Here is a 23,747-nt window from a genome sequence, read left to right as displayed (position 1 = left end):
GACACAAAATTGATTGGTAATCTCAAAGATGTCAAGATAATGACCTAGATGCTACTGGTAGTGAACAATAAATACATAAGAAACACAAATATCATACATATGCCTCCCATAAAGTGCCACAAACCCTCCATCTCTATGTAGCCCAAACCAGAGAAGTGCTTTTCCACCTAAAAAGGTCAACTTTCACAACTCCAACTCCCCAAGAATGTACTTCTTCTACAGTCCACATGCGTTGTTGTCAAAGCGGAGATATCTACAAAAGCAGTCATCATATGCCACAACCCGTCAAGTCACGCCACGTCAAGGTACGGACCGCATGGGAAGCGGAAGCACAAAGCCAACGGCAATTAATCCAAGCGAAATGCCAAATACCTATCACAAGCCATAAAAGCATAGACGGAGACTTTTCTTTTTTTGAGTCATGCGGGTGTTACCTACGGGCCATTGTATTACCCTTATATCACAACGGGTAATAAGTTGTACTTGTCGAAATAGGTTTAGTCGTCCGAATAGGAATATGCTTGACGCTTGTTCTAGCCAAGACTAGAGGTAAGTCAACTTAAACTTCAATTTTGAGGCCCATCCTAGCAACAACATCAGGTAGGTCACATGATGAGTGACGTCTGCATGCGAAGCTGTCGCCCACTTCCTTCAACTCCACCAACAGCGACAGGGCCAGGACCAGGGGTAACCCAGCCAGGACTGGACTTGTCAGTAAGATCAAGACAAAAAAGAAGACGCCTTCAAATATTGAAAAGAAACGGAAACAGTTAGCCTTTTAACTCACCGACTCATTGACGACTCAGTCTACAGTACAGTAGTCTATCGACACTAAGTCAACTTGGACAAAAGAGGGTACGTGCGGTTCTGGGCGCTTAATCTTAACAACATGACAGGCCAGTCCAGTTCAGTCCAGACCAGCAGCTTCAACTCTGCCTTGACTCTTTTTTCTTTTTCCTTTCTTTTTAATACTGCCATATCAAAAGAAATGTCTTCTATTGGATCAATCTCGGCAGACTTCTAAGGCAGTGCTATAATGCATATTGTTGGTAGCAACTATAGTGACCTAAGTGGAAACTTGACTTACACGGAACCTCTATGACTCCTAACCGAGACAATCATATTTCGTCTCGTCCCGTGCATTGACTAAGATCGCCTCTAGCAAACGCCCACGAGGCGTTTTCCTCTTGATCTTCCTCCACAGTATCCGTAAATGAGGCTGTAGAAACAAAGACGACAGTGAAACAGTTGCGTCTTCGATGCGTTGGTTGTGGCTTTCGGTAGGGCCATCCTCATGGCCGTGATTGATTTGGCCGTGGCGTAGCGTGGCGTAGGCGGTCGCAGATAAGGCCATAAGGATGAGTGGAGACTAAGCTAGACTATCTAACTAGGTAACTTAACTTGAACCAACTTCAACTAAGATCGAGAAGGATCAAAGCCCCAGATCAGAGCAGAGCAGAGCAATTCGAAAGTAATGGAACGTAGGGATATGGTACGAGTAACAATAATAACATCAATAGTACCCAGTGCTCATCATTTGTCCACCAAGTAAAAGAAAAGGTTAACACAATAAGCGAGACAACCCCAGTCCCTTGAAATCTCGCCTATATCCACCACAGCATGGGATCCCCGTCAGTCACTACATATACCCCTGCACTTACACCCCATCCCATGCTTATTCAACAAAGACATTTCTTAAAGAATCCTTCCATCAATTCGTGCCCAATATGTGATTCAAGAAATAAAGTGAAATTGAAATTGAAAACTATCAATGAGAGTAGATAGATAGAATGTAGAAGAAACATGAATGGCCCTGAAACCCTCCACCAAAAACCTCGGAAATGACTGACTGCATCATCCTCTCGTCTGTGCTGTTCTGGGAGTTCAAGTTTGTCGCCAAACAACTCCATGGATACAACGGTCCATCTAGGGATTCAAGTATGAGTCCAGAAAGAAGTAAGAAATCCCCCACAATGTCGTGTTCTGCCCCGGTTGTCCTGACTAGTCGCTTGCAGATCTAGTAGTCTGCTCATAGCTTCTCTCCCTTCCTTCGAGGGTAGCGTGGATCACTATCAATGGTCATTGATTAGTTCTCTGTACCTCAAAGGCTCGCTATAAAGGGAAACCCAAATACCAACCTACTAAGAAGCCCGAGGAGGGTTGCGGCAGCTAGGGAGGTTGCAGTATCCTTCCCAAGTTGTAGTGCCCTGATCCGTGACACTTCCACAAGAGCAGCTACTGCCGGGCTTGGGGGAGTAATCGACCTTTTGGCAGCCGCACTTGCTCCACTTCTGGGTAGTCTTCCACTGACACATGGTTGCTGGTGGTTTGGAGTTTGAGTGGTGAGATATGTGTTGAGATGACCGTTGGTGACTCCAAGTGTGTTGATACTGGAGCAAGCTTCAATATATAAGAGACCTTCTGCTTTGTGCGAGGATGGTCTGATTGAAAATTGAAGTTACTCTCAACAGATGACGGATAGTTCACAGCCGTGATCCGACAGGTTTGTAAGAGTGTTGGGTTGCACGAGTGCCGACGGATGTGTTTTTGTGTATCTTTTGGCAAAAATAGGCTGGCTGCCGTGATAGACTTTCTCAAGTTCGACACCGAGAAGATCTATTGGAAGTTTGGGGTTTTGAGAGATTTGAGTGTAAAGAAACTCTTGGGTTGTTGTTGTTGTATGGATGGTTCAGGTGATAGCTGTGGAATGAATCGCTGCTGAGTCTGAGCTGTGATAATCGAAATGAAGCCAGATGTCCTTGGACTTTATATAGCTGGTGAAACCGTCCCGAGGCTTTGGAAACGAGTATGGTAGAACAAGGCAGTTTGCTGTCCATGACACTACGTGATGTGCACAGGTGTCTTGGAGATCCCACAATGTCAAAGTCGAAATAACCCTCACAATGATAGCAAGGAAAATCGATTGTTGGTCCTGTTTGCACTTCCCCGGTGTTGAAGACCAGGAGCTGGGTTGCTTAGATAGGTAGGATGGTTGGTTGACTACCTAGTCAGTTGGCCCTGGCCTGGCCAGGGGGTGAGGCTTGGAGGGGGGTGTGGGTTGGTGCTGGCTGTTAGGCACTCACTCCTCTCCTCTCTCTAACTTCTCGGCCCTTGCTCTCAGGTCCCCGCAAACAACTGCAAAATCCAGACGAGGGGATTTCTGGAAAAGGAGACAATCAAGTTGTTCAAGTGAGATATAACTTCCGAGCCCCAAATCAGGTAGTAGTTTGTGTGCCGCAACACCACGCTCTGTAGGCGGGCTGGCCCAAGGGTCGACTTACGTCAAGCTACATCAGTCCACAAAGGGGATTTGAACAAGACCAACCGCATTGGGGGTCGCTCACTCGACGTTTGGCAGCTCTAATTTCTTCAAACTTGTTGCATCATGACAGTCGAAGGAGAGAGCTCTGGGAGCTCTGAGAACTATCCTGAATTTCGAGTTCACACCCACAACAAAAACCATGGGATCTAATCCAGTAGAATTTGGACAGCCTCACGGTTGAGATATTTTGTCTCATCTGAAGAAAGAAGTGATATCTTCCCTACTCGGAATTTTTCTTACAGCCGGAGGTGTGCGAACTTTGCTAGGTTCAATGGGGCCCTTTGTATGATGGGGCATCGTGCACCCACACTTCACAGATGTGTTCTTTTGCATTGAGGGGTGACCACCATCATGCGTCTTTCAATTTGTCGTCAACGTTGTGGCCGCATCCTGAAGGACCAGTTGTTTCGATCTCTTTATGTACTTGTTGGTTATCAGCCTGCTTCGCCGAAGACTAACTACCGTTCATGAGCATAATAGCCGCATCATATGGAAGCTGGATGTACTTTTTTGTGATATATCTGTGTAAAGCTCACAGCGTGCTTTGGAATTGATAGTGGGTTATTATTTATCAGCTCAGTGCTTGAGGCGTGGGCGACCAGTAGCTGATATCAACCAAATCCCTGTATTCATAATCGAAACCATGCGGCAAAGATCGTAATCTTCCTTGCTAGTACACGGATTGATCATCATCATGAACGGCAAGCTCGCCATTAGTCCCGCTGAAAGATCCTTAGGCCCAACGTCTGCTCTTGCACGAGCAACACGTTGGAGGAATTTGCCGAAGTTGTCTTATTTGCAGCTGCCACATGGACGTGACAGGTATTTTTCTCAACCCACCATCTTTTCAATGCCTCTCCCGCTGTCGAATTCCATCCAATCCGTTTAACCAACAACAACGGCACGGGTTTTATGGCTTGTGTCATGACGCCACAGAATTTGCCCTTCTGATTGATGAATGCGGGCCCTCATATCCCCATGCACTGCTAGGATCATCATGAGGAGATAGGATTCTTGTCCCAGTTTAGTATTATGGGTCCGCAAATACTAATAGAAATGTTTCGACAAAGTTGTATGTTGAAAAAAGGCAAGAGACCAAACTTCAGGCTCAGATCGAATAGCTGATCAGAGACTTGCTATCCCAGTGCAGGAGCAATTATTGCTGACGGGGTTTTCTTCAGCCCCGAAAGGGTCACATCCCAGCTTGATTCCCGGCACATCTGGAGGAAATTTTCTTCTTAGAAGTGTCTGTTGGTAGGGTTTCTGCCATCATCCCTTGTTCCTTGGCCAAGCTAAGACGCGAGAGGCGTTGGAGGCGTTAAACGCCTTGTGGACCCAGCGGATGTTGCACATGATCCGCGAAGAAGACGATTAATCCCCTTGTAGATTAGATAGTCCACAGAATGTAGGGTCGTTCTGGGGTTGAAGTGGTTGAAGGATCAGGTACTAGCCGTGTTTGATGCGAACAAAGAAAGCGTGCAGAATGGGCGTCAGCCTCTCGGCTTTGGCCTATTCAACACCATCAGGGGTTGATAGTGCTGTATAATGCAGTGTTGCAATGATAACGACCCATGTGAATAAAATCCGCGCGTGTAGTGTTAAAGTTTCTCCCGAGATTGACGCGGCGGGTGAAGGTAACGTTGTTGCTCTTTTGCATCTTTGCCTCATCAAGAAGGCGTTCGGAAGGTTTTCACGCGGGTAGACGGGCCTACTCATGCGCGCGGACCGCCGAAGGCACGCCATGAAGATAATCGCGGCAAGCCAACAAGACTTTGATATCACTAGAAGCGTGTGTCGGCTGTTCCTGATACTAGAAGTGACCGCGGCGATCGTCGAGTGAAGCGCAAGCCGCGCAGCCAACCGCATATCGTGGGTAGTACTAATACTGACTCCATATAAACGGACCTCATTCCTGATTTTGGTCCAGGTCTCTTTGTTCTCTTCCCCACATAAGGTATTGTATAAACCTTGCTACCGACTAATAGGTGATGCATACGGAAAAGAAAGGCATGTCGTCTGGGATAACTTCATACAATTCCGCGCTGCTGCATGACTCGATGCATGATGGCCGAGGTTTGTCACACATGGTTGTGCTTGACCATACCGTTCTCGCTATTGACAAGTGTGACTGAGCTGTGATTTCTGCGTTGCACTATCCCGCTATGCTCCATGCTGTGCTGTGCCATATCATGCCATGTCCAAGCAATAGTCTAGTCTGTATGCCTGTTTGTCCATTCTGGGTCTTGGGATCTTCATCGAACAGCCGCGGGGGTGTGTGACTTGACTTTGCATCAAGCGATGATGGATGCCGAGGCGGACCAATATCAACAGGATAGGAGAGGAGAGGACAGAACAGGATAAAGACGACCTGAAGACTGTTGGCCAAGTGGAAAAAACTAACTGCCGTTGTAGGCTGAGTTATGATCAAAGGAAAAGCCGTGTACCTTGCAGTTAGAACACCTTCCTACGGTACATACTTTGCGTGGCTGCCTTATCCATCCTTCCCGTCGTTCCTGCTAAAGCAGGTCCGATGGCTTCAACTCAATCAGTTCTTGCCTACTACAAAGACCTGCCTTCCTATGATTGGGCCGAGCTTGGCCATGGCAGGCACGACCCCTGTCAAGAGGCGCTTGAAGGTTGCTGTTTGGAGTGCAACTCTGTTAATATTAGCACTGTAGAGTCTGCCTAGCATTCCGCGTTTATCACAGTGTTAGTCTCCTACCCCTGCCTGCTCTCCAAGTGGGTCCACTGACCCCTGCCGTTTCCTGCAGTTCAGGTTGGGTGTGATGGCGCGCGGCTGTACCTGACCTTGTCTTCACATACATCATCCCAAGTCAACGCGCCTCAAACATCAACCCATGACAACAAAACTCCAGCAATGACTTGACTATTTGGCTTCAGGGGCGCTTTTCCGACGCGGTTGTTGGTTTGGAATGCGCTCATCCTCGGCTGATCCACTTTGTACGAGACAAACTCCGCTACTACTGCGCCTACCACTGCTTTCGCTTCTGCGTCTGCGTCTGCGCCTGCGTCTACCTCCTTCTGCGTCTGCGTCTACGCCCCTTGATCGTTGTTATACTCGACGGTCTGGGTCGATTTGGGCTGCGTTGGGTTGCTTTACTGCGGCAAATATCTCCTGAACCTTGCGCCTCTTGGTACTTTGCTTGCCGGATGAGCCCCCGGAGTTCAGCATCATGTGGACAATACACTAGATGAGCATGCAATAGACTCTCGCCGTCACACTCTCCCCGACCCTTGGCGTATCTTTCTCCGAGCCTTCCCTATGGACTACAGTTGTGATTCTCTTTACGAGTCTGACCGCTTGCTTCTCAGTGTTGGCAGCCCCTTGAATCCTCGGCCGATAGTGTTGGTCTGTATGGCTTCCATCTGCGGCCCTAGGATCTTCCCGTCGGAAAGCCTCATGCAGCCAACTCTGCGACCCAACTGTTACCACAGCCCCCAATGTTGCTAGAAGTCGATGAGAAAGTTCGACAGGCCTATGTACGAACTATAATCTCGGTCGGCCGCGGTCTGACTTGGAGTGACGACACGCAGCCATTATCATGCATCCGCTTCTGTCTCTCCAGACCCAGGTGGAATCCCCTGGCACATGGCGTATCAGTCAAGTGATTAATATTACACTCTACCTGCACTGCACCTTCCAACTTGGACCTCTGCCGGATGCGGGTAATACGAGTTGCAAGCTCGATTGAGATCGTCCAACAAGTCTCTCATCAGACGACGATAATCCAACAAGTTACATGCAAAGTGGCTCCAGTAACTAGCTAATTATGAGTCACGGTTTAATGATCAATCGAGATGAACAGACGCAGAAGAACGTAGTATGGTTTCGGCAACCCCTAATGTTCTCACCCCTCGACTGATATCGAGGCACACGACGGCACAAACAAGACTAGCCTCACTTATACACATCACTATATGTTCACCAAACGGAGCCCTTGTTCAGTGTTGGTTCTTTACCTATTACGGAAGACACATATGTGCCGACGTGCATGTGTTGCGAATTCAAACTTGCTCTGATATTGGCGCAACAGGGTCCCTACTTCCGAGCACATCAGTCGGGGTCATCATAACCAGATGCAGTAAACTTGTATCTACTCGGAAGAAGTATGGATGCCCCGAACTAGTCCACGCAACCAAGCTCTTGTTGGTGATCAGAGTGATTATAGTGCAGCATTTGCTGCTCACTTACACCCACACCGTCACTTTGGCAGAACCGAGTAATCATCACAGCTTTGACCGTTCATGACGACGGCACGGCCCAACGGAGAGAAACAAACTCCTATGACAGAGAAGCCAGGTTCTCCTGACTGGATTTGGACATTCAGCCCTACTTTTGGGCTGATGTATGCTGCCGCGATGATCCCACCGTATTGCGCCAAATTCCCTACCGAATTGGAAGAATGTTCCAAGGCGCGCGAGTGCGCGTCTACGATTAACAAATGGTATTAATTCCAAAACTTAGAAAATGGATTCAAGGCACCAAGTTACTGGAACTTATCCAGGGTTCGTAGGGTTTAGCGACAGATTGCTGTAACGGCGGCGCTTAGGAGTTGTTCTTATTGGCTGACCAACGTTTATTACTCAACCCCGGTCGCAACCCAAAGACGACATGGCGTCAAAGGGTTGCAGGAAGGTCTTTGAATGACAAAGAAAACGAAAGAGTATAGACGCGAAAGAAACCGGGGTGAGCAATTCTCATGGTACAGTTATCAAGCTGCACAGGGGGGAAGCAGACCGCCTCATATTCTGGGTTCATAATCAATATCACATATGTTAAAGCTACATTCAATCATATCATGATTTAGATCTGTCATTATGATCTTGACAATTATTGCACTTGCTCTGGACTCGGGGTGAAGTTCATGCCGCCTTTCGTCCTAGGCGATAACAGGGACTACGATGTGAGTGTCCAACTTTGTCAACCCGGGGTCATGGATTCTTGGGTTGCCATCACCCAGCTTTCTTTTTACATCTCGTATCATGTGGTTAAGTTCCCAGAACGGAGTCATGCCATCAGACTGACCGCATCTTTCTTGCCCTTGCAGCAGAGTCTGAGGCCTGTGAGGCATTTCCAAGAGGGGGAACACATTGTCAAGTACTTGACTTTGGATCTACCTTCTTGGAAGTCTGTCCAGGAGATATCTATCTGAATGAGGTAGTGTAATCGTTTCTTGGACACGAAGGTTGTCCTTAATTTGCACTCGAAGGTCATCACTGAACAAATTTGTTGCATCCCGTCCAGGGTAATAGTTGGCTACAAATGTTATGTCCCGTGCCGGTCCAGGAGTATAAACAGCCGATACACTTTCTTAATACTCATGGAGCTGGACTGGATCTGACCGTTTCAGAGAGTCAATGAAAACTCCGAGCTGTACGAGTTTCATGACGAAGTGTAGATGAAGAAACCTTTCACGGTATATGCGCACCACAGGATACAAATTGCAAAGGTTATCTTTTGTTTGTTTTGGAATAGCAATGGAGTCTTTGTTGTGGTACCGTGCTAACGAGAGGCAAACAGATTGGCCTACCTCTGGACGACTCATACATAGGTAAACAATAACAATACACCATTCCCGATAAGATTATGATCCCGTTATTGCAGCACATTGGGAAGGACATTAATGGGTACTTTTCACTATATAATTTCAGCCACATATCGTGCACACGAGTATTCTCTTCGAGATGAGGAATTGTTCGTTTAGACGTAGCTACCGATGATCTGAATACCCGAACTGGAACCTGGGGGTTCAGTGATATAAGGTGATTCTATCAAACAGAAGCGAGAGGTCATATGGGTACCTTGGGATCATTGTGCTCGAGACACTAGAGGCGTTTCGCAGTCGGCATCTGTCTCGCTATGGTTTCATAGGGACTGGTATAACTTTCTTATCGGAGTTGAAAGTCTGCCTACTTGGTAATCTGTCTCATAGGATGGTGTTTCAACATAAATTTGCTTTTCGGACATGTCTGAAGAGGTTAGCAGCTCCATGGACACATTCTTTTTGAGTGGTGTGTGTTCCAAGAGTAGCTTGAACTCGGCGACATCCAGTCCCCCCGTTTCCGCGAAGAGAAGGTCTCTCCTAGAATCAAAATGTCTGTACCAATGGAGCTATTCAAAAGTAATTCAATGCCTATCAGGCATTCGTGAAGCCATTGTAGTAAGATCTGCATTGCCTTGGGTTCCGGTGTAGGGGTTCAGCATACGCTTAAGATGTTCGACATTATTGGAAGAACAGACTTTTTGCCAATATGAGATTGAGGTATTCTATGCTAGGCTAAGCGGTGTCTGTAACAAGTGAAGTCATCTGTTAGAAGCAGAAGTACTCTCTTTAAAAGAAGAATTGCAACCACAGCCCTCGAAGAGGTGGGGAGCAGCGAAGAAGAGACGACACCCGCGGTTATCACCGCACCACAGTACTCATTCTAGTGCAAAAGAACCCTTCCCTGAATATTAGAGGATATCGCCCTTTTAAATACACAAAAGAGCCTCAGGAAAACAAGAGAGCCATAAAGAGACGACCTCTGAGGGAAGAGTTGATCCTTTGTAAAGACGAAGGATAACCCGAGTGACAATAGAGATCGGGGTATTTCTAGACTTCACATTGAGTTAAAAGAGAAGGAAAGACCTTTACTTACTAGTATCAGGAAAGGAAGTTAACTTATCTCATCAGATCCAAGAGTTCCTGCCTTATTTGGGTGAATTTCTAGAAGCTCTACAGAAAGAGCCCCACTTATCTCGATGGTGATGCATGCTGCACTGCTCAACCGCCACCTGGAGATTCAATTTGGACCTTGCAACATAACCAGGCAGCTTCAGCTTCAGCGATGTCTCGGAATCACTTTGACTTAAACTCTGGCTGAACATTTCGAATGGAGCATATTTATCCAATTTATCAACAACGGCATGCGAGACCTTCTGAGAGCGCTCAGCAGATGGAATTCATTCAACACCAGGATCTACTCATCATCAGGTTGACTGTCAAATCATTATGGCAACCGACGAAGTGAACACACTAAACCTCCTCGACTTACCCGTGGATATCCTCAGTCTCATACTTAAACCACTTGTTACAAGCTCTACGCCTATTCAGCTCTGTCCTTGTACTCCATCACCCATCGATCCTCTACCCATTCTGCTCTCTCATCCAGCACTACACAACATCGCTGCGCCGTTGCTATACGCAGGAAACGAGTTCTTACTGGATGCCACAGGCCCTCATGCGCAGCACATCCGCAGAGAGCTGCAGACTGTCCCGTCCGGAGCCGATGAGAGGCTTCCCGGCCGAGCGAGTCTGCTCACAACGCCAGGTGCGCTGCGTAGGATTGCGAGATTGGAGCTAAGGATTGACCGGCTTAGAGGGTGGCTCGGATCGGATGTGGTGCCGTTGCTGACAGAGCTGGCCGTGCAGGGAAGGATGGACTACCTCACCATTTGGGTGCGCACTCCCGCTGAACCGAGAACGCCAATGTACTTCCAGCCTGTGAAGCACGAGAAGGACATGCAGATGTTTGCTCGACCACCTCTGGAAGGGCTGCTACGAGTGTTGGCAGATCCGTATCTGATATCAGCGCAACTATGGGTAGACGCTCAGCATCCAAAGACCTGGTGCCGGTTCCATTCCGGAGGATGCGGAGCGGAAGGTGGATACCCGGGGCCGGAAGGGGAACGATCACGGCGTGTAGAGATTGAGTGGCGGGAGATAATCCGGCTGGTTGATCCGGAGAGGAAGGAGATCACTGTCATTGGGACGGAGAAGAAGTGGTGAATGTCATCAAATGCCAGACCATTTCATCAAAAGATAATCAAGCTGATCTCTTGAACTTGTGGCACATCTGATACCAGCTGAGGGTGTGTTTGATACGTGGCGGTCGTTGATTATGGACGGAGAGAGGCGGCACAGAAGCCGAGATGTGCAGTGGCTTTGTACGTGGAAGAGGGTGTACTGCGATTGTCTGACAGTTGTCTTTGCGATCAACGTTTGAGGTGCTGGGCTGCTGGCACGAAGGTTATCAAGCTGCGAGATCAGCATTGGTAGATCAGCGTGGGATGAGTATCTGGTGTCCCGTCTTGGCAATGCTGTCAAACCGAGCATCTTCGGGCTTGACCGTAATCTCGCTACAATTCAAATCCTATTCACGTTTTGAATGTTTACGGAAGCACAAGGCATTACCCACTGAAACAAGGCTATTCTTGCCCTTCTCAAAGCCTCGATATCCCCGAAACCTGGCGAGTCGGAAACCCGAGCGATCACCGCATAGACAGGAGACCAGACACGGGCCAGGTCACGCGGTACGACATAGAGCTCGAGCTTTAAATGAGGAATGACGTATTTTGATGTCTCATGATTTGTTTTGGAATTGACTTTTTTTCTTTTTAGCATGCGAAGCTGGAGCTGCTGGAGCCGTTTCCCCGCAATTGGTCTGGAATCTAGAGTTTCCAGGATGGTATCAACGCAGCGATGGCGACTTTGCGATAAGCTGAGGCTGACGGTTGATGCATTGATTGACTGCTCGTGATTTTGCCTTTCTCACCATACTGTCACTATGAAGAAAGAGGAGCGCACATCTTGTCTGCTCTGTGACAGTGTGGCATAACCATAACACAAGCTAAACTAAAAGCCGGACATGGCTCCGCCCCCATGATCGGCCATCCAGATATGCTGTGCCCTCTACTTTACTTTCAACTTTGAATCTGGAGTCTCACAAAAGAATGAGGGAGCAGTAGGTTGTACTGGGTATTCTTGACTCAGCAGACGAAAAGAAAATGGATATTCTGGAGAAAACCCTTGTGGACGTCATGCACGTTCTCGGTCACCTCCCGAAAGTGTTACCCAAGAAACAAGAGATCTGAACCAGAACCTGATCCCTGACAAGCTACTGTACCGAAGGGCTAGAAGGATTATTTGGGGTTTGATTGGGCCGTGTATCAACAGATCATGTTGGAAACGGATATAGCAAGTCTGCGCGGTCGGCCTGCCCCGGCTATTGATGGCTCGTTTTATTTCTTTAGTTGCTATTGTGCCTAGTTGATGGGAAGTAATGCGACGCTATCTACAGAATGGGCACATGACCGGTCCAGAATTAATGAAATGCCGGTTGAGGGTGTGTAGCTGTGCATACAAACATGTGCAAATAAAAAATATCATTACTACGTAGTATTTTACACATAGAGAAACAAACAGAGAGAGACAATCTTTGCTATCTTGCACAGAATAATACCACCGAGAGCGATGGTGCAAGCAGAGCTCGTGTCGCATATACGTCAGATGATAGGCCAGCCTTACATACCGCTATTTTGTATGTACAGCGCAAAGATAGCAGTACTGCAATTGATCATCCATGATAGAAATTCGATCATCGCTCTTTTCTGGATTCGGAAAGGATGTAATTAGTGATTTGCAGTGCTAAGACAGCCAAGACTCAAGTCCCGATACAGTAGAATAGTAATCGAATAATTCACATTCACTTGATAGGAGATACATATGGCAGGAGAGATAGTAGTGATTGCATTGAGAAATACTTGGCTGTTCAGCCTGTTCCTAATCCTAGTTCCTGTTTAATTCATTTTTGTTCCTTTCAACCGAGCTCTCGCTCACACCCCATGTAGATTTCTGGGGGTTATTCTGTTCTGTAGCATATTTTTTGCCTTTTCCTCATTCAATGGTATCCTGTTTTTTCGTGACGTTGAAATTGTTGTTGTTGGTCATGATAGATAAAATTGCAATTTGAACCCAAATAAATCATCGCTTCGCTTCCAAACAATCCGTTTACTTCAAATTTGACTTAGTGAAGAATAACATCATGGAAGTCACGCTTGTTCTCATCAGCGTGCTCGCCCCAGTGAACGGGTCCAAGCTTGAGAATGCGGTAGCCAGAGGCTGAAGAGTTGGAGTCTGAAGACTCGGTTGATGATCGTCGCTCGGGAGAAGGACGAGCGTGGGAGCGGGCGGCGGGCTTTTGAGGGTATGAAGGAGATGTTGCGGGTGCGAGAGAGAGGAAGGAGGACTTGGGAGGAGGAGTGAGAGGGAGGAAGTTCTGAGGAGGAAGGTCGGACATTTTGGTGGTTGTCGAGGTAGATTGAGTGAGTAGTATAGAGTGTGTTGTTGTAGTTGAGTTCAAGTTGAGGAGATGGTCGAATATTGTTATGCTTGAGAGTTGATGGATAGAGAAGCGACCAGAAAGAAGAGGGAAGCGTCCTTCTTATGCTTTCACGATTTCCTCACAACCTCTCTCTCTCTCTCTCGTCTATGGTCTCTCATAGACACATGCCATGCTCTTGATAGTACCTAGTATATCCACTAATCAGCCACCCCCCGGGGTACCCCGACAGCCCCGTGCTTCCGTACCACCGAATCTCTATCTCTATCGTAAGCCAGTCTCTGTTGCCTTCAGCCTGTGTAGGTCGCAGCTAGGAAGGTCCCGCCAATCCCGCTCCCTCTCACTCTCTTGATCTACCTTTTTGGCTTGAATGTACAACTTTGTCTGATATGCTACCGACCATCCCTCGTCATACAGTCGTCGCGTCCTGTTACGAAACTCTCAGACCTGAAGCATCATTCATGCCTTTGAATGCTATTTTTGCCACTGTTTTGTATCATCATCCGAGGCGGCAGGAATGCCCCCAGACTCTTCTCTTCTGTTATGCACCCTCTTGAGAAGAACCTGGGGTGGACCAATGACAGCTTAATTAGAACCGGGTGGATAACCGGTATGGATACTATCCAAAAACAATCAAACACCTTCCGCAACACAAGGGGATATGGAGAGAGGCCACACTTTTTTTTTTTTTTTAACAATTTTATTAACGATTGCCGCGACGCGTCTTACCTTGCCTTGCCTTGACTTGCCGTGTTTTATACAACTCCTCTTACTCGCTCGCTAGTGTAACAACTGAGACTGCGCTTGGTTACACGTGGGGGTTCTCTATTCTCCCAGACTCTCACTCTCACTCCCACGCATTCACGGTCCGGTCTTGCAGCCTTTTTGCATTGCCTTGCTTTTTAATCGTACGTGCAGAATAAAGATGACAGGAGTCAATCTCGCAGGCATCTTGACTCCCGTGCCTAAATCACATGAATCTTGTTGACCTGGCCATAATGGTACACTATCAGCTCCACTACAACTCACCCAGGAGCTGGAGCTATCTACAGATAAAGATAAAGAAGAGTCAGGGGATCTGGTTTCGGTCTGGAACTGTCAAAGCTTTTGCAGATCGTGGGGAATCCCGTCATGGATGCCTCCTCTCCCGTGTCTCTTTACAAACACCATTCATAATACATAATACGTACACTGTCGCACCTCAGCTCACTCTTATTCGAGCCTTGTCTCTCTCTCCACCAACGGACTTCAGCCCACGCACCTAACAAATAACCGAAGGCCTGGCTTCTTTCTTAGTGGAGCGCTTCATGTTGATTACCAAAATTCATTGTGTACCGCTTATCTTCCGGTGGATTCGAGATGTTCTGTCTACCGACTCTACCGCTGAAAGTCCAGTGTCATGGTGTTGACAATACAATTCATACTCGACACTTATCTCACTTTATATGATGTGAATCCTAATAATAGCAATAGTCATCAAACAAACTGATGTAACAACTTTAACAACAATTCGTGTATTATATGCTATGTAAACAATATAATCATAAAGCTTCGATAGGGTCAAGTCAAGACAGACTTCACACTTCACAACCACAACTAGCAGCAAATAAGAAAATGGCTAGGCAAACAAGCCAATTCAATTTCATACTGAGCTAAGCGTATGTATAGTGCAGTGCAGTCTTGGTTCCAATCTGAATCATCAACCTATATATCATTGCATCTCCTCTTTCCCCCTCGCCGACCCCATCGCTAGTGTACTGTACATCAAAAAAGTCAAATCAGCTATTAAAATTCGAATTCCCCTTAATATCAATTCAATTCTTTTTCTTTCTTCATCAAGTGGCCTTTCAGAGTAAACGAATCACTTCATCCACCTCCTTCAATTTGATGGGTTTTGTGTTTTTTCTCGTTTATTGTATAATCCCTACCAACTTCTTTTGTGGATCTATCATGCTTTAAATAAAAATCCCTACCAGAAAACCATGAAAACTGAAATGACAACCTGTGCCACGTATGCATTATTCAATCAAGACTATTAATCATTTGAGGGCGAGTTGGGAGAACTGTCCATGGTTAGCTTGTCATTCTTCAATTCTGTCACACCAGACAAGACTCACTATTGGTTTCCAGAGTTCCCCGGACCCGGCGTGCGAGGAGAGAAAGCAGGCGATGTAGGTGAGTAGCTTGGGCTGGTAGGCGACTGCTGCATCGTGGGGCTCCTTTGGAAGGTTGGGCTTGTTGGGGAGTAAGCCTCAGGAGATGTTGGAGACCAGGAGGGGGATGCTGGGGAGTAGGATGGCGAGGTTGGGCCACCTCCATGCACGTTGGGCGACGTCGGGCTGTAGTTGGGGCTTGCCGGGGAGTAGCTGGGAGAGGTGGGAGAGTTGAACTGCGCCGGTGATGTGGGCGAGTAGTGTCGAGGAGACGACGGCGAAGTGGGAGAGTAGCTTGGCGATGTTGGGCTGTAGCTGGGACTGGCAGGGCTTGTAGGCCGCAACATGGGCGAGGTGGGCGAGAATGATGGTGACGACGGGCTGAAGGAAGGCGACGTCGGTCCATATCGGCTCATGCCACCACCATCGATGAGAGGTGAAGTGGGCGAGTATCCCATGTTGGGTGATGTCGGTGAGTAACTGAATGGCGACGTGGGAGAAGTGCTGCTGAAGGGACTGGCCGCTCCACGGTTGTAGGGACTCATTGGAGCAGAACCACCGAAGCCAACGCTACCACCACCATATACGGTATCGAAGCCAGCAGGCGTGTCTGATCCAGCACCCTGGATAGGAGAGAAGTTTCCTGCTGCAGGAGAGCTCATACTAAGGTAACCTGAATCAGCCATGGGAGATCCAGTGTCGTAAGGAGTGGCGGCTCCTTCAACATCTCCGCTCTTTGTAGGCATGCCTGCCATCAAGCCCATGCGAGAGTTGTCGGAAATGACAGTCTCCAGCATCTTGGGATCCAGGAGAACGTCAAAGTTGCCTGTACCCATAGGCGCCATCTGGCCAAGCATGACGTTTTCGGAGATACCACGGCAATCATCCAATTCACCAGTCGCCGCAGCTTCAAGCAAAATCTCCACGGTTTCCTCGAACGAACAACGCATCAGAGCACCAGTATCAGCACGGTTGATACCGTGTCGTGTGACGGCGGAAATGATACCTCTGTATGTCATGACATCGACAAGGAGAGCAATATGTCTATGGTTGACGTACGAACCATCAAAGGCCAACACGTTGGTCAACTCCTTGGCCAGAGCGGAACGAGCAGCTTCGATACCGAACACCTCGACAATCTGGTAAAGATCGTTGGTGTATGTTCGGGTCGCGTCAACACCATCAACAGCCAACACTTCACGCAGAGCGGTACCACTGGTATCGAGGTACCACTGTGTGCAGCGAGGGTCGTCCTTGATGGCAAGCTGCGTTCCGTCGGTGTCTTCGGTAAGTCTGGTACCCTTGGTCAAGAAAGCACGCTCAATACCAGGAACACCACGGAGAGTAAGTGTGTCCAGAAGATGGGCCTCCAAGCGCTTGAGCATGACATCGTCTTCCATACGGCCACCGTCACCATCATCGTCCTTGTCACCGGTCTGGACAGTTCGAATACGAATGACTTGCTCATCGGCGTTGTTGTCACTGAAGATGACCGCCAGATCAGCGGTGTATTCCTCCTTGATGCGCTGAGCGACATCGTCAATCTTGATCTCCTTGTCGAGGAGCTTCTGTCGATCCAGAGTGATACGGAGAAGCCATCGCGATTGATTGGCGGTGGGATCCACGCTTTCGTCAGGAATCATGTAGTAAGACTCAACCATGTCCACATCTTCGGCAATGTTTGTTTCCGTGATGTTGGGATCATAGTAGATCTCAGTAACTGAAGTGACAGAGCGGAGGTTGGTGTATTCGACCATACTTCGCAACTTCTTGGCTTGCTCCTGCTTAGCAAGCGGTGTGTTGAGGTACACAGCCATACTAGGAGTCTTGATGTTCTTGGCCAAGTTGAGAATTTCCTTGAGACGGGGCACACCCAGAGTAACGTTCTTGGAAGACACACCAGCAAAATGGAAAGTGTTCAGTGTCATCTGAGTAGCGGGCTCACCAATAGACTGGGCAGCCAAGACACCAACCATTTCACCAGGGTTGACGAAAGCACGATCCCATCGGTTTTGGAGTTCACCAAGAATGTGGTCGAAAGCCAGCTTGTTCAGTCGGTGCTCCTTGACAACTTCCTTGAAAGCCAAGCGAGAACGCAACAGGGCCTTGAAGAGAATGGAGGCGTTCGCATCGGCCTCCAATGAGATTTCATCTGTTCCGCGGACAATCTTCATGTTCTCCAGCATGTTTTGCACGGCCGGGATAACATCAGAAGGTCGCAAGTTACTTCTGTCGTTGGCCTTAACATTGAAGACTCGCTTCGCTGACTCGATGATACGAGTGATGTTGAGAGGCAGCTGCATCATTTCATCGGTACCCTTGTTGTAGTTGATCTTTCGGACCTGTTGGCGATCCCTGAGCAGTTGCTCCCATTCCGTGTCAAGAAGAGACATGGAAGGCCTATCACCAGTCAACTCGTTACCGAACTCGTAGTCATGCTTGAACCAATCAGGAGGGTTAGCAAGATCTAGGCGGTACTTCTTCTCAAAAGCGCTGTTCGACATGTTGAGAATTCCCAGTTTCTGCTTCTCAATGATCATAGCATCAAGACCGTCTTCGCCGTAGAGGAACTGAACAATATCACCCAGAGAGTTACGAACAGTACCATCGTAGCGCGCTGAAAGATCTTCCAAAGCCTTGACCAATCGTCGCTGGATGTAACCTGTTTCGGCAGTCTTGACCGCAGTATCGATAAGACCTTCACGACCAGCCATGGCGTGGAAGAAGAACTCGCTGGGAGTAAGACCACGGAGATAAGAGTTCTCGACGAAACCACGAGCTTCGGGTGAGTAATCGTCCTTGGTGAAATGAGGCAGAGTACGGTACTTGAAACCGAAAGGGATACGCTTTCCTTCGACAATTTGCTGACCGACAAGCGCAGTCATCTGTGAAATGTTGATAGAAGAACCCTTGGAACCTGAAGAAGCCATGGTAACAGCGTTGTTTGAATCCTTCAGACTCTTTTGTGTTGTGGTACCAGCCTTGTCACGGGCCTGGTTCAGAGCCATGGAAACCTTGTTTTCGAATGTCGCTCGGACGTTCATACCAGGCAGGGCCTCAAGCTCGTTGGCAGTAGCCATCGCTGTCAAGCGAGCGACTTCAGCCTTCTCCTCGTCGATATGCACTTGGACCTTGGCGATGGTCGCCGCATCGGGAATCGTGTCACCGATTCCGATACTGTGACCGTTGTTCAGAAGCCAATAAGTGACAACCTGCTGAACACCGTTCAAGAAAGCCATAGCACCCTCGGGTCCCAACTCGTTGTAGCTGATATGCACAATACCACCTGCAGCAGCACCAACACTCTTCTTGGTAAGAAGACCATACATAAGTTGACCGGCCTGGATCAAGAGACCCTCGTCCTTAAGAGGGGCGCTTTCCTTAGAGTCGGTACCGTTAAACAGGCTAACCTCCTTAGGGATAACCATGCTGATGAGCTGTTTACCAGTCCAGCGAGGACGAGGCTTATAAATAGCGGGCTGAGGAATAACACCATCCCAGTTAGGGACCCACAGCATACAGTTCATAATTTGCTCCTTGGTGAGGAAAACATCTCGACGGCAAAGCTTGTACGCTCCAGCAAGAGAGTCCTGGACGATACCCATGAGGGGACCGTTCTTCTGGGGCGACACAATGTTAAGAGGGACTAGACAAAGCTCCTTGACCTCAGCGCGTGTCTCTTCACTCTGAGGTACGTGAAGGTTCATCTCGTCACCATCGAAATCGGCGTTGTAAGGAGAAGTGACGGACAGGTTAAGACGGAAAGTGGAGTAAGGCATAACACGGACACGATGACCCATCATAGACTCTTTATGCAGTGACGGTTGACGGTTGAAGATGATGTAATCACCAGTCATCAAATGACGCTCAACCTTCCATCCATACTCGAGAGAGATGGCACCAGCACGTCGGTGATGTCGCAAGTCGATTCGCTGGCCATCAGCCCGGATAACGTACTTGGCACCAGGGTGTTCATTAGGTCCGTTCTCGACAAGTTGATGCAGCTTGCTGATGTTGTAAGGAGTGACGGTCTCGGGATATGTGAGAGTCCTGGCGATACTGCGAGGCACACCGACTTCGTGGAGCGACAGGTTGGCATCACCTGTAATGACGGTACGTGCAGAGAAATCAACACGCTTACCCATCAAGTTACCTCGGAGACGACCTTCCTTACCCTTTAGACGGGCTCGGATGGCCTTCACAGGACGTCCACTCTTTTGCAGAGCACGAGGTTGACCAGCAATATCGTTATCCATATAAGTGGCAACGTGATATTGTAGTAGCTCCTCAAAATCTCGGGCGATGTGCTGAGGTGATCCCTCACGAATAGCCTGCTTCACGTTTCCGTTGGCGCGGATGATATCACCAAGCTTGTAGGTCAAATCATCTTCGTTTCGCATGCCAGTACCCGTGCCGTCCATGGAAATACTGGGGCGGACAGGGGGAGGTGGTACGGGAAGTACGGTGAGAACCATCCACTCAGGACGAGCGTAGTCAGAGTTAAGACCCATGTTGACGAGATCATCCTCAGTGATTCTCCTCAAGATGCCGTGAGCTGTCTCGGGGGTGATGGGTGTTGTCTCCTTCTTCTTAGACTTCTGGCCGTCGTCTTCGACTGTGACTTCGAAAGCAGCCTTGAGTTGCAAAGCAGCTTGTCGAACATTAGGTTGAACGTTACCACAGCCTCCGTGGCCTTCCAAGGGGCCAGTCTTCACTGCGCCGCCAAATTCGTCGTCCTTTTGTTTCGGCTCGTCGTTTTCACATCGCTTCTTCTTTTTGCACACTTCCCAAACTCGGTTAAAACGGACTTTAGGATCTCGAGTGTTGATGGCTGCAACGAACTCGGGATCTCTCTGAGTAGGAGGTTAGCATACAAAGGTCAAATAGCGTCATACAGTAGTGAGACGAACAGTATCGGCTAGCACTTTGCTACAGTTGTGGCAAACAATCTCCAAGATCTTTTTGACCTTCTTGATAAATCCAGGGTGGTAGACAGGTTTCGCTAGTTCGATGTGACCGAAGTGACCAGGACACTCGCCCATAGCTTGTGTGCAGGTCTTGCAACGGAATTGTCTGTCGATCGATCCTAGAAGCGGGTCGTTGAGACCACCATCACGAGGCTTCGTCTTGTTCTCTTCCATCGTTTCAGGGTAGACAATGTGGCAGACACTCATGTTCTTGATCTCCTCGGGGGACATCAAACCGAACTGAATCTCCTCCACTGTCTTGAGCGGAGCGCTCGAGTGGGTGAAGTAAAGGTTGGCCATGGTGGCGATTGATGGTTGTTCTGACGTGGAGTAGAAAGGAGCGAGAAGCGAGAGTAGAGGTGTGAAAGCGCGCCAGAACGTAAATAAACGCGAAAAGCTGAAGAAAAGTGCAAAAGTTTGCGATTAAGTAATTTGTGAAAAGCGCAAGGCTAAGAAATTCGATGATATATGCACTCAAATGCGATTGCTGGATGGCGATGAGCCGCAACGCCTGTCCTGGCCGCCGACCGGGCCTAGGTGAACCTCAGGCTGGTCTCCCCCGTCGCCGCCACCTCGTAAGTCGCAGAAAATCGAAAAATCGCGGTCGGCGATGTCGTCAATCGGTCGATGTCGGTCGATGAGCTGTTTCGATAAGTTGCGCGCGATGCCCGACGCGCGATGTGATGACTTTGTGTTGTAGGCAAAGTTTGTCGTGGTTAAAGCGAGAAGGACGGGGGAAGCCTGAAAGAATCTGGACTTGAGAGCGGCTGGCAGCAGGTCACACACTAAGCCTCTTTGGGGCTTCCTAGAGCTCTGGGTGTTGCCTGAGGCTTGTTGGAAGTTATGTAGCGTTACTTGTGCTCCACGTCCTCACGTGCTGACTAAAGCAGTTTATGAGTGTGATTTGACCGCCAGTCGCGCTTTTTAATGAGGCTTTCAAGTACCTATACTTTTACCCCTAAGATTAATGGATCCAATCACGCCCTCTGACGTTAGAGATCCGGGCAGTGACTCAGGCGAAACACTTCTCAATTGTTCATGCTCTCACTTTAATAAGGGGTGCGAGAAACTTATACTTAGATAAGAAACAATAATCCGACTTTATCGGGCTGCTGAGCTTCCTCTTTTCTGGGTTCGCTAATCTTGGTTTCACAAGACCGCGATATATCTGAACTTGTAGAACTTCATGAAGCTCAATGGTCAGTATACATTATTGGAGAGTCTTCCCTTTAGAGGTGTGCCTATTTATGCGAGCACTTTGTCTTTGATAAGGGAGTTTCAAACGGCATTAAAAACTATTATTACCATGCCACTACCCGTTTTTCTATCTCTTCTTGGGATGAAAGAAAAATCAATTGCTCTTATAAAAGCTAATCATCCCATCCCATGCAGCTCTAGCTCCCTATAATTCATGCGCCAAAGGCCACTTTGTTCTTTGTCCTGTATCCACTAACTTTTCTTTCTTCGCAGCTGTTTCTAACGCTTTCGCCCCCTTCTGCTGGCCGTGCTAATTTTCTTGACGGGTAGTTTCTCTTCCAAATCACTTTGACCCTCCCCAGGACTCCTACGTCTCATGGTACCGGTGGATACGGCGATGAATTCATCCTCACTATCGCTCTCGCCGAGATTAAACAGGATTGGCATCCGGAAGCTTTCGTCTTCATCCAGAGTCTTGGATGGGTCGAGCGTCAAGACGTCCACTTCTTCGTCTTCCGCGTCCAGTCGCCTTCGGTGAATTTCTTCTTGCGCGTAAATATCAAATTCGTCCTCCCGCTCAATGTACTCGACATTTTCTTCCACCTCAGCAAAGTCTGGCGCCAGTGCCGACCATTTTTGCGGACTCACAACAGACCATATGTATATGCGACCGGTTTCCAAGCCACAGGCAGCTAAGAGCGCACGAGTTGGGTGCCACTCTATCACTCCTTGTTCTTCTTTCGGGTCTTTAAGCATACATACGAGACTGCCGTGATTGCGCTCCCAAACGTACAGCTCGTGGTTGTTATACGTCGAGGCTGCCACGTATTCGCCAGTAGCACTAAATGTGACATGATTCCATGACAGCCTATTGACGACGTCCTGAAACTTGTGCTCCAATGGCACCTGTAATGTGTCGAGATCGAGGTTTTCCGCAAGCAAGTTAGGCACTCGGAATGTTCGAATAATTCTGTCTTGCGAATTGACAAGTAATTCACGGCCCGACACCGTCATTCTCATTGTCGTAATGACTCCTGCGCATATCTTGTCCGAGTATATAATTTCGTAGGTTTTCGCATCGATAATATTTAATTTTCCTTTGTTCGTGCCAGCGAGAATGTGGTCTCCCGTGGTGCTCCAGACCGCACAAGTTGTCATTTGCTTGGCGTCTTCTTTGGCTTGTTTCTCGCGCAATGCGGCGTCGCCGTCGCTATTCGATCTCTTCGGTGCGGAGGGTAAAATATGTTTTACGTCGACGGGGTCGGTGACATCGACAAGAACGGGCTGCTCTTCGAAAAGCGCCGCGACGAATTGAAGGCTGGCGCATGTTAATTAAGCTCGTTGGACTGGTCACAATACCCTTACTGGTTCCATGGATGAAGCTCAGCCATATATGCCGGCGCGCGAAAGCGAACCTCTCGTAGACGATTGCCATCCTGAAGGTCCCAGAGAATAGCTTTCCATCCTTGGCAGGTCGTGAGAAGATACTGCCCACATCGCGACCAGCTTAGGAATGTGATGCTCTTATTGTGGCCTCTCAATTTTCTGGCTACTCCCATAGTCTCGAGATCCCATACCACCACTGTTCCATCGACTCGGCCGGACGCCAGGTAATCGCCCTGGCGGTTGAAGCGCAATGTTGTCGCATGTCCTGATCGGATCGTATTCGTGATGTTCTCGGGGTAATCCTGGAGGAGATAATCGTCGGAAAGTAACAAGTTCATGTTGGTGAAACTCTAAAGAATAGCATCAAGATATAATGATCAATGAGCCCGCCTTCAGTGGTCAAGACAGTGTTTGTGTAAGACTAGAATTTGGCTTCAGCCGTGCTGTAGGTGTGGATGTCGATCTGCAAGGCTGCGATGACCCACCTCACCCCCAGTAAAGGTGTGCAAGCAGCAACTGTGGCTGATACTATCTGCCGCACGGGAATAAGACCAGGGCACCCTTTCCGGTACTGAGTCACTCCCCACCAAACCAAGCTGC

At 48.4% G+C, this 23,747-nt stretch overlaps 4 protein-coding genes across 4 annotated transcripts; 1 reads left to right on the top strand and 3 right to left on the bottom strand.

Moving 5' to 3' along the window:
* The first annotated feature begins 10,138 nt into the window (after positions 1 to 10,138).
* B0J16DRAFT_16238 (uncharacterized protein) lies at positions 10,139 to 11,253 on the top strand. Its single transcript, XM_046122226.1, has one exon. The coding sequence runs from the start codon at positions 10,336 to 10,338 to the stop codon at positions 11,110 to 11,112; it is 777 nt and encodes a 258-aa protein (XP_045988886.1). The 5' UTR covers positions 10,139 to 10,335; the 3' UTR covers positions 11,113 to 11,253.
* A 1,577-nt stretch (positions 11,254 to 12,830) lies between these two features.
* On the bottom strand, positions 12,831 to 13,588 carry B0J16DRAFT_327776 (uncharacterized protein). The gene has a single exon (XM_046126143.1). The coding sequence runs from the start codon at positions 13,400 to 13,402 to the stop codon at positions 13,130 to 13,132; it is 273 nt and encodes a 90-aa protein (XP_045988885.1). The 5' UTR covers positions 13,403 to 13,588; the 3' UTR covers positions 12,831 to 13,129.
* A 1,891-nt stretch (positions 13,589 to 15,479) lies between these two features.
* B0J16DRAFT_377698 (uncharacterized protein) lies at positions 15,480 to 20,864 on the bottom strand (the record flags this gene model as incomplete). Its single annotated transcript, XM_046130863.1, has 3 exons — positions 15,480 to 15,507; positions 15,562 to 20,450; positions 20,508 to 20,864. The coding sequence occupies 3 exons, from the start codon at positions 20,862 to 20,864 to the stop codon at positions 15,480 to 15,482; spliced, it is 5,274 nt and encodes a 1,757-aa protein (XP_045988884.1).
* A 769-nt stretch (positions 20,865 to 21,633) lies between these two features.
* B0J16DRAFT_366480 (WD40-repeat-containing domain protein) lies at positions 21,634 to 23,553 on the bottom strand. Its single transcript, XM_046130092.1, has 2 exons — positions 23,127 to 23,553; positions 21,634 to 23,079 (listed from the first exon to the last, which is right to left on the bottom strand). The coding sequence occupies exons 1-2, from the start codon at positions 23,483 to 23,485 to the stop codon at positions 22,041 to 22,043; spliced, it is 1,398 nt and encodes a 465-aa protein (XP_045988883.1). The 5' UTR covers positions 23,486 to 23,553; the 3' UTR covers positions 21,634 to 22,040.
* Positions 23,554 to 23,747: the final 194 nt, after the last annotated feature.

This window comes from Fusarium flagelliforme, assembly GCF_020744385.1.
Source record: "Fusarium flagelliforme strain FIESC 12 MPI-CAGE-AA-0113 chromosome Unknown B0J16scaffold_1, whole genome shotgun sequence".
In the NCBI taxonomy this organism is placed as follows: Eukaryota; Fungi; Ascomycota; class Sordariomycetes; order Hypocreales; family Nectriaceae; genus Fusarium; species Fusarium flagelliforme.
This window is presented reverse-complemented; position numbering and strand designations above follow the sequence as displayed.